Here is a 10,960-nt window from a genome sequence, read left to right on the forward strand (position 1 = left end):
GTAATTTTAATATTTAATATTTTTATATTTTAGACACAATATTGTTTGCTTTTGCTCAAGTTTACCAACAAAAATATTACCTATAAAGCCAAAATAGAACTGTTGTGCATCTTTGAGCAACACACAGCAGTGTTTCGCTTCTGAATGAATCCGCATTTTGAACCAATGATTCAATGGCCCATTCATAGAAAGAGCCATTTACTTAATTCCTGAATGAATCAACCGTTTGAACGAATCAAATGAATGAATGACTCAATGACTTACTCATTTAGACGTTTAGCGCCTCCTACTGGCAGTTTTAATTCCGTTTCATATTTCCATAAAAATTTTTTAAAATAATTCACCCACAAATTAAAATTCTTTAATTTACTCAACCTCATGACCATTGAAGCCTAAAAGTTTGTAATGAATAAAATGTTGAATCAAATAAAATATTTTTTTTCTAAAAAAGCTTTTCTTATTTAACACAATAATGACGTTAAATTATCTTTTGGGGGTAATTACTGCCAAATTGGTTGTGCAATTAATTTTGCAATTAATTAATCGCCACATCATGTAATTAATTAGGGTTAAAAAATTTCAGACAGCCCTTTTATATACTAAATATACTTTTATTTATTTATTTACTTTTTCTGTCTCTTGTTCAGAAATTGGTGAATGAGACGTTTCAGAAGCTCTGGTTCACTCCTACACCTAATCATGATAAAGAGGCCATGACTCGCAAGATTCTCAACATCACAGACGTGGTAAGGATCTGCAGAGCGGGCTTAAAACCATCTGATCCCAAGATGTGTGCATTTAATACATTGTTTAAGGTCACATTATGTCTCACTGACATGAATCTTTGTCTCTCAGGTCGCTGCCTGCAGGGATTCTGGTTACGACTGGTTCGAACAGCTGCTTCAGAATGTAAGTTGCCCATCTATGGTTCAAGGACAATTTCGTTTCTTTAATATGTTTTGACTCTTTTTCTTAGTTGTTAGTTCATTTAGAGCTTCTCAGAGATCTGGAGGTGCGTTCACGCCACGTTGTGATTACCGCAACGATTCTGAACTGTAAAAAGACTTCACATGCTTGTGAAACTTTAAATTACAATGTGTAATTTTGTGAGAGCTATGACTTTTACTATTTGGCCGCTGTACCACCTGACCACTGCAGATTTAAGGTGTGTTTGACTTGAAGCGGCGCTGTGCAGACCGATCGGTGTATGACATCAAAGTACCACACGAGCAATTCGAAAGCAATCGGAGCTTTGTTTACAGTAATTATGACATGGCGTGAACACAGCATAGGATTGTAACGGGAAAGGATGTAGGTTTGAACCTCAAAAGGTATGATGCATAAGAAAAATACTTTAAATTAATTCCGTTTCTACACTTTTTGAAGTATGACTTTCTGAGTTGAATTAAATGCAGCATTAAGCTGCAGTCCAGTGAGCAAATTTTAGGTGAAATTTCCCAGGAAAAAGATGCCTGTTGTCAATAGCGTAGCCACGTATAAAGCACAGCGTATAAAACTGCTTTCTGTTGGTCAGTGCAGCAAATTTGTTTGACCAACTTAAACATGAACTAAATCTGCCTGGGGAACTTTCTCCCTCTCACAAAACTCCCGTGGTGCGGATTCCTATTGAAATGACTGGACTCTGCCCATGAAATTTACTTTTATTTGGATAAAAATGATTTCCTAACCCTTGTTGTGATCTATGTCTTCATAGTTGCTGAAGTCAGAGGAGGACGCCTCATACAAACCGGCCAGGAAGGCTTGTGTTCAGCTGGTGGACAGTCTCGTGGACCATATTGTGAAATACGAGGAGTCACTCGCTGGTAAGACCTGTATTGAATTATGAAGCAAAAGTTTTACCTTAGTTGAACTTTTGGTGAGTTGTTTTTCTTGTTATGCAGACTGTGAGAATAAGGGGTTGACGTCCAGTTGCCTAGTGGCTTGTATTACCACGCTGTTCCTGTTTAGCAAGATCCGACCCCAGCTGATGGTAAAACACGCCATGACTATGCAGCCGTACCTGACCACAAAGTGTAACGTGAGTGTGCTGTAGAGAAACTCTGGATTCATTGCAATAAGTGGTGTTGTGTTGCCATCTAGAGGCCAGAGAGTGAAGGTGCTTATTGTGTCCCTACAGACTCAGAGTGATTTTATGGTGATCTGTAATGTGGCTAAAATCTTGGAGCTTGTTGTTCCTTTGATGGATCATCCGAGTGAAAACTTTCTCACCACCATGGAAGAAGACCTGATGAAACTCATCATCAAATACGGCATGACGGTCAGTTGAAGTGAGAGTATCAGCAGCTCTGATGTCCAGCATTTTTGTACGGCAGCAGCTTCACGATGCCATCTCATTTGTTTTCCGCAGGTTGTCCAGCACTGTGTGAGTTGTCTCGGTGCGGTCGTCAATAAGGTCACCCATAACTTCAAGTTCGTGTGGTCTTGTTTCAACCGATACTATGGTGAGTACATTTCAAAACCTATCAGGATCCTTTTGCTCTTCTCTGATCCTGAGAGTGTTAATCACTCAAACATTCTTCTTCTTCCATGTGAAGGAGCACTAAACAAGCTGAAGTTGCAGCATCAGGAAGACTCAAACAGCACCGTACTGGCCTCTAATAAACCTGCACTGCTGCGTTCACTCTTCACTGTGGGGGCCCTGTGCCGACACTTTGACTTTGACCAAGAGGAGTTCAAAGGCAGTAATAAGGTTAGATCCTCAGTCACAGGACATGATTTCTGCATTATAAAAGTCTTAAGAAATATTGAAGAAATATTTGTATGCATTAATAAAAGTAGTCAAGTTTTAATAATTGAATTATTTATTTATTTGTTTTTTTAGATCAAGGAATGCTTTAGTTAATCGTTAAATCTAAATTTTTCAGTTAATCTCACAAAATGTTTCAAGAGTTTTCTTAATTCCAAAATCTATTTAAAACAAAGAACAGGTCTTATGAGTTCCCAAAATCAAAACACATAAATTCTATTCATAAAAATATTAATAAATGCAAACAAATAAATCATATCATATTATTTTAAATATAGATTATAATTACAATGATTAATAATTTATTTTTTGTATTTAAGAAATATTTTATGCGTTAATAACCGTTGAACGCTATTTGTAATACATCGATGAAACCAAGTAGTCAAATTTATGTATTCATTTATTTTAATGATTTCCGTCATATTTAATTTAAAAACATTTAAGTAATTTTATTATACTCAAGGATGTTTTATTAATCCATAAATAAATAAATTCTACTCAGTTTATATGTATTATAGTTAGTGTTATTTCTGTTTTATTTTTGTTTTAATCAATTATCAGTTTATTTTTTTAAATTTCTCAAAAAATCTCTCATTGCTGTTAATGTGAATAATTTGCTAAATGTGCATGTTTATATACATAATTTCTGCTTCTAATGCTGATTTAAATAATAACTATATTTTATTTTATAATTTAATAAAAAACATAAGTACTGTATTACATAAATGAGGATCTAATAAGAAACACAATTGACAGTAATGAGAATCATTTTTTTTTTAAATAATATAAAAAAAACCTGACACATTATGGTAATGAGAATTTTGGATACAATGTGCTTAATTGACATCTTAATGGTCCTAAAGTGTGTTTTATTTTCTATCAAATGTAACCTGGACATGTTTTCATGAGATTCACTCCTTTACCTTTCTGGTTAATGGTCTTCCTCTCTTTTAGGTGGTCATAAAGGACAAAGTGCTGGAACTGCTGCTGTATTTCACTAAGAATGATGATGAGGAAGTGCAGACCAAGGCCATCATTGGTCTAGGTAAATATTTGCTCTCCATGATCACTGAATTTCCTATATTGACTGGATATATTGATTGCTCTCATGGTCAACATAACGGATCTTTTGGTTCTCCAGGGTTCCTGTTCATACAGCACCCAGACCTAATGTTTGCTTCAGAAGTGAAAAACCTCTATAACCTCCTCCTGGCTGACAGGAAAACATCTGTAAATCTGAAGATCCAGGTACTAAAGAACCTGCAGACCTACTTGCAGGAGGAGGACTCGCGCATGCAGGAAGCCGACAGGGAGTGTGAGTGTCGTTGATAAAGGACATTCTTGTCTTGACATTAGCCTTTTCCATTCTCATTCTATTTCTTTGGATTGCAGGGAAGAAGATGTCTAAGCAGGAAGACCTGAAGGAGATGGGTGACATCTCTTCTGGCATGAGCAGTTCTATCATGCAGCTCTACCTCAAGCAGGTGCTGGAGAGCTTTTTCCACACGCAATCCAGCGTGCGGCACTTTGCCCTCAATGTAATCGCCCTGACGCTCAACCAAGGCCTCATTCATCCCGTACAGGTACGTATCCACTGCACAAACTCTCCCAAAACCAGCCTGAAAGTGTCTTTAGTTTAATATCCTTGTTTCCTTTTCCTCCATCAGTGCGTTCCATACCTTATCGCCATGGGAACGGATTTGGAACCCACAATGAGGAATAAATCCGATCAACAGCTGGTGGAAATTGATAAGAAATACACGGGATTCATTCACGTAAGTAGATTTAAGCAACTAACGTGCATTCGTCTTGTGTGATGATGCAAGTAAGGGATAATCCATGGCTAGCTGTGCATTAAACTATTTTAATGCATGACGTGGAGGCATAGAACCGCCCGAGGCAAAGCGGAGGTACATTCAAAAGTGGATCCTTTGAATGAATTAGCCTCTCTCTCTCTCTCTCTCTCTCTCTCTCTCTCTCTCTCTTTAGAGACATGTCTCTCTCTAGAGAGAGAGAGAGAGAGAGAGAGACGTTCATTTAAAATTACCTGTGTCTGTGCAGCATCTCTCTTCTAGCAATGAATCTGTGAGTTTATAGCAATGTTACAGCCTCCTTGTAATATAATATAATGTTGCGATTCAGTAGCGAAGCTAATTTATTGATAAAAGTCGCAGGGCAGCGTTGACCAAGTTTCTGTGCGAGATCTCTGATCTGTGTGCAAGTGATGTATGTTTTTGCGCTTTAATGAAAACAGCGCATTAATTTAGAACGATGATTAAACTGACTTGGAACTACATGTGCAATATACTTTTTTTTTTTTTTTTTCACAACATCCAGCCAATCAGAATAGAGTATTCAGACAGACCATGGTGTTATAGTTGATAATGCATTAGGTGTATGCAGGGTTACTTATTATAGTTAATTAAAACCATAAAATAGTGCTGTTAATTTAAATAAAATAAAATATAAAAAAAACTTATTTCAGCTGTTTTCCAAAGCAACATTCCTCTTTTTTATTTATTTAGTACTAAAATAACTAAAACTAAAAAATTATGAAAACTATATAGACATTTAACTCTCTGGTGCTCCTCATTTAGGGGTCACAATCATATTCCTCCCAATCAAAAGTGGCCAAAAAAAATTTCCAGTAAAATCAATGTAATGTATTTTTGTTCAATAATATTCTTAATTTAATTTGTATTTTGAGGGAATTTGATGGTTCCTAGTATTTATGCAATAATTATGATACAATTAATTATCCATAATAATAATAATCCATACAAATTTTTTTCCTTTTTTTGTTTGTTTTACAGTCAGTTATGACTATAAATACTTCAATGCTGTTTTTTTCCTGCATTGTGGCTAATTTGTAGATTGTGCCTCTAAAAATCTATTTTTGTTTTCTTTCTTTTTTCCCCTTTTCATTTCTATGACGGTCATTTTTTCACTGTGAGGAAGTACAAGTCTGACTATTTTTTGTGTTCACATAAGTGTCATATCGTTTTGTAGTAAAAATAAAAATATAAAATTACAAAGAGCACAAATAAACCTAATAAAAATTACAAAACCACACAACACAATTATAAAAACTACATCTAAGGTTAAAATGAAAATGGAAAATTCAATCAAATAAATTCAAACAAATAAAAATTAATGCAAAATATGAATAAAAACTTTAATGGAATCTCACTGATACAAAAATGTACTCAAATTTCATGATTTGATTCGATGTACAGGGAGTCGGTTGGTACTACCTTACTATTGAAGGTTCAAATGAACTCGTTTGTATACAAACACATTAATTACACACAAGGAAGTTTAATACTAACTTTATAATTGCATAATTATATATATACTCCATTTTTTTTGTTTTATATATAATCATTTAAATGGTGGCTGTCATTAAAACTTGGATGGATTTATTCATACATGCATTAAATATTTGAAAAAAAAAAAAAAAAAAAAAATATATATATATAATGAATATGTAATATGGTGCATATATTTAGCAATATATTTCATCAGTTAATTTTTCTGGACATTAAATGGCTTTTCTGAGGAAAATGTGACGAGACATTGTTTACAAGCTGTTTTATTGACGTCTTTCCACGGTTGAAACACTGATCAAGCGATTGCATGAGACATGATACGGATTTCGTTAGTTGTACAGTACTGCATCTTTCAACATAACTTCTGATGTTCATTCACGTTTATTTTATGCTGTAACTAGTAGTAAAGCAGAAGAGTTGATCAGTTCACGTGCCACTTGGTGGTACAGCTATCCGTCATGTCACTTTAAACGGCGTGCTTATTGTTAGAATTTCATAACAAAATGGACTGCATTTAAAATCTGAGACTTTGTTTCATATCTAAAGTAACAAAGCTTATTGTGATTTATTGGATGGGAGGCGCACTATGAATGATGAATGTTCTGTTCATTCATCATCTGAAAACAGCATAGACTAAAAGATCGATTCTTGGGATTTCATAAGACCGATTAAAATCGAGAAATTTATATTTTTTTACCCAGCCCTATTAAACTAACTGTGTGCTATCTAAACAGATGAAGGCTGTTGCGGGTATGAAGATGTCCTATCAGGTGCAGCAAGCCATCGTGGGTTCAAAGGACACGGTAATCAGGGGTTTCCGACTGGATGAGACCAGCGCGGCTCTTTGCTCTCACCTCTACACTATGGTGCGCGGAAACAGGCAACACCGAAGGGCTTTCCTCATCTCGCTACTTAACCTGTTTGACGACAATGCAGTAAGTGACCTTTTTTAATGTTTTGCATCATGTGTTACTCTTGTGTGTTTTCATTTGTAATATCATTGGTAACTACAGTTTACGCTTCACTATAGCGTTAGCCTTTTTGAGTGGTTTGTGTTTTGGAGGCCTTTAATAATGCTATTTTGTTTTCTTCTCATGCAGAAGTCGGACGTGAACATGCTGTTATTTATCGCAGACAATCTCGCCTGCTTCCCATATCAGAGTCAGGAAGAGCCGCTGTTCATTATGCACCATGTAGACATCACACTGTCTGTGTCCGGCAGCAACCTGCTGCAGTCTTTCAAAGAGGTGCGTTGCTTTCTGAACAGTAGATTTATGTTGGTCAAATTTGAGTCCAAACTCTCTCTCTCTCTCTCTCTCTCTCTCTCTCTCTCTCTCTCTCTCTCTCTCTCTCTCTCTCTCTCTCTCTCTCTCTCTCTCTCTCTCTCTCTCTCTCTCTCTCTCTCTCTCTCTCTCTATATATATATATATATATATATATATATATATACTTTTTTTTTTCGTTTTTATGGTTTGTATTTTAGAAATAATTTTCTAGCATAGTTTTACAAAAACATTTTTTCTAAACATACTATTGTAGTGTTTATTCATTTTTAATTGTCTTTTAAATTTTAATTTTAGTGATTTTTGTTTTGTGCTTTTGTAATGTGTATGTATATATTTATATTAATTTTAATTCAGTGTTAGCTTTAATTGTTTTAGGACATTTTAGTTTTTCATCTATTATTTATATTTAAATTTTTATTTGAGCTTTATTTCAATTAACAAAAATTATTTTTAACAGTTTTATATTTTGTTAACAATAACAACAGAGATTTTAAAGTGTATTTAGATTTTGCTAACAGGGTTGCTGCATCTTTCACTCTGACTTTTTTTGCACCCTTTTTTTGTGAGCTGAGCTGAGCTGACATTTATTTTTCTAACAAACCTGCCTTGTATTGCAGTCTTTGCTGAAAGAGCCAAGACCACGGGAAAAGAAGGAAAAGAAGAAAAAGAGAGGGAAAAAATATGGCTCTGAAGAAGAGGATGAGAGTAGCAGGGAAAGCAGCAGTGATAGCAGTGATGACGATGTCATTCGTCGACCCAAGAAACCCAAGCGAGCTGCTGCAGTGAACTCAGACTCTGATTCAGACCTCGACTTAGAGGATGTGGACAAGGTGATGCTGCGTCTTCCTGACAATCCCAATCCCTTATTGGACTTTGCCAATGCCTCTCAGGGCATCCTGCTGCTCCTGATGCTCAAGCAGCACCTTAAGAACCTCTACGGCTTCTCTGACAGGTGAGCTTTAACTGCTAGTCCAAATGCTTTCTGCTCTGGAAATAACTAATATGTTAATGGTCACTGGCTTCATAACGAATGCCTTTTTTCCTCTTCCTGCAGTAAAATTCTGAAGTACTCGCCTACAGAATCTGCAAAAGTTTATGACAAGGCTGTAAACAGGAAGGCCAATGTGCATTTCAACCCACGGCAGACATTGGACTACCTGACGAACAGCCTGTCCAATGCAGATCTAACTTACGATGTCAAGAGGAGAGTCGTCAGACAATATTTAGATGTAAACATTCTGATTTTCCTCTTTTGATTTGTATTTTGCCTCATAATTAGGTGCAGCTAAATGATTGTCTGAATATATTTAAAATGTTTTGGTATTTTAAAAAATATATTTTATTATTGCTAATATTTTTTCAGTCTTTTTGATCATCTCTATTTATTGATTTGCTCTAAAGTGGCTCAAAAATTAAATGGATAGTTTTTTTCTTCCGTCAAATAATCAAGACTTGTTTTCATTAAAAGTATATATTCATTAATAATTTAATATGCATAATATGAAAATATGGCTTAATGTGTAGTTTTATATACGAGCATAACAATTTTCCAACATTTAAAGCAAGTGTTGATACTAACTACAACTATTGAAAATCATTTTCGCTATAAAGCTGAAATAAAATAAAATATATTAGATGAAATATTAGATGAAAAACTTATCTAAATGAGTATTAGAAATGTTTCTTGGCATCTAAATGAAAAAAAAAAAAGGTTAAGTTGAAGTACTAGTATTACTAAAACTAATAAAAAATGGCAAGCACGAATGACTAAAACTTAAAATTAAACTGAAAATATAAAAATAAAATCTAATTCAAAATGTAATTAAATGCTATAATACTATATAAATAGTACTAAAATAACACTGTTTGCAACATTTAAATAAACAGTATGAAAAAAGATTTTGTTTTATTAAACTGACTCACAACAATGAATCTAACTTACCATCTCTAACTTGTTTACTCTCCAGTTTAAAGTACTGATGGAACACTTGGACCCAGATGAGGAAGAGGAGGAGGGTGAGGCTTCAGCCCACGCAAGAAATAAAGCCATCACTTCTCTACTAGGAGGCTCCAGCCCCAAGAATAATGCTGCTGACTCGTACGATGACGACAGTGATGCGGACGAAAAGGCTCCTGGGGTAAGAAAGCTTTTTATTTGACGGTTGATGTCTTGCATCTCGGTGTTACCGTCACTTTAAAACTCCATTTGTTTGTTCAATTCTAGTCGTCACGGAAATCCAGGAGAGGCGGAGATTCCGCAGAGGCATCAGGTCACATGAACTCAACGGTAAACGCCAAGGACGTCATCGCTATCTGCTGCCCCAAGTATAAGGACCGGCCGCAGATAGCACGTGTTATTCAGAAGACAAGCACAGGCTACAGCATTCGCTGGATGGCCGGATCGTACTCTGGTACCTGGGCGGAGGCCAAGAAACGTGACGGACGTAAACTGGTGCCTTGGGTGGACACTATAAAGGAGTCTGACATTATTTACAAGAAAATTGCCTTGACGAGCGCGCACAAACTGACCAACAAAGTAGTGCAGACTTTACGTTCACTGTACGCAGCCAAGGAAGGAACTTCCAGCTAATTAAATCTGTAATAACTCCCAAACTGTTGCACCCTACAGACTCTCAGCAGCCAAACTTCATCAGGATTCAACGTTTTGTAAACTTAAGTTGGAGAGAAAAGTACTACAGACTCACAGGTTTTAAGATCCAGTGCGGAACTGGTCGAATTAAGGACCGACGGTTTTAAAAGGGTGGTCAGTTTTGGAAAATGTAGATGTGAATCCTGTACATCTTTAAGTTAAACGGAAAAGAAAGAAATGGAGCTCCTTCGCTGTTCTGCAGCAACTTGGTTGTTTGAATTTTTTTTCCCCTCCACTGTATCATAGTTTAACACAAAACAGAAACAAAAAATGTTTATATCTCTGACAAAAAAAAATCTGTTTAAAGAAATAAACCTAAAGTGAATGTTGGAAATTAGTCTGTTGATGTTCTTAATAAAGTGACCTTGGAGTTTAACCTAGCACCGGATGGATTTCTTTAGCTTAGCTCCGTTTCCAGGGAAATAAACTTTTAAACATCTCCTCTGCTTTATGTTTTACTTCTTTTGTGCTGTAAAATGGAGTTTCCTGGACATAATTTATTGAGTTTAAAGCAGAGCATGCAGTATCTGTTGCCGACATGGAAGGGAGTTTTTTTTGTAAATGTAGATTTTGATGTATTGGGTCAGAGTTTGGGTCTCTACACCCCACAGCGGGACAAGGGAACCCCAGCATGTGTGGAGGAGCAAATACTGCAATAAATTTTTTACTTCTTTGTTATTTGTCTTGTTTGCATTTGACTTTGATTTTTACATCTTCGGAATTATTTTTAAAAGATAAGGTAACCTTATAGTTGTTTTTTGAATTGATTAAAAAACACAACGTTTGTAAAGGTGCTGTTGGCTTGTCTGTGCATTTTATGACTTAATGTTAAGATTTATCGTAGATATCTGCATACGTATACACTACTTAGTGTTGGTAAGTTTTTTTTAAAAATGTTTTTGAAAGTCTCTCATGCTCTCAAGGGCTG

General features: G+C 35.6%; 1 protein-coding gene across 2 annotated transcripts in view; it reads left to right on the forward strand.

The window, feature by feature from the left end:
* The window catches only part of nipblb (NIPBL cohesin loading factor b), a 37,488-nt gene extending 26,778 nt beyond the window's left edge, over positions 1-10,710 (forward strand). For both annotated transcript variants that reach the window (XM_079861555.1, XM_079861556.1), the window contains exons 31-47: positions 648-746; positions 856-909; positions 1,715-1,823; positions 1,902-2,038; positions 2,138-2,278; positions 2,369-2,462; positions 2,556-2,710; positions 3,722-3,812; positions 3,909-4,082; positions 4,160-4,350; positions 4,435-4,542; positions 6,831-7,031; positions 7,197-7,343; positions 8,000-8,334; positions 8,437-8,611; positions 9,350-9,520; positions 9,607-10,710. In XM_079861555.1, the coding sequence (XP_079717681.1) occupies positions 648-746; positions 856-909; positions 1,715-1,823; positions 1,902-2,038; positions 2,138-2,278; positions 2,369-2,462; positions 2,556-2,710; positions 3,722-3,812; positions 3,909-4,082; positions 4,160-4,350; positions 4,435-4,542; positions 6,831-7,031; positions 7,197-7,343; positions 8,000-8,334; positions 8,437-8,611; positions 9,350-9,520; positions 9,607-9,972 (2,748 nt within the window). In that variant the 3' untranslated portion in view covers positions 9,973-10,710. The remainder of the gene's footprint in view (positions 1-647; positions 747-855; positions 910-1,714; positions 1,824-1,901; positions 2,039-2,137; positions 2,279-2,368; positions 2,463-2,555; positions 2,711-3,721; positions 3,813-3,908; positions 4,083-4,159; positions 4,351-4,434; positions 4,543-6,830; positions 7,032-7,196; positions 7,344-7,999; positions 8,335-8,436; positions 8,612-9,349; positions 9,521-9,606) is intronic.
* Positions 10,711-10,960: the final 250 nt, after the last annotated feature.

This window comes from Squalius cephalus (genome assembly GCF_949319135.1).
Source record: "Squalius cephalus genome assembly, chromosome: 24".
NCBI classification, from domain to species: domain Eukaryota; kingdom Metazoa; phylum Chordata; class Actinopteri; order Cypriniformes; family Leuciscidae; genus Squalius; species Squalius cephalus.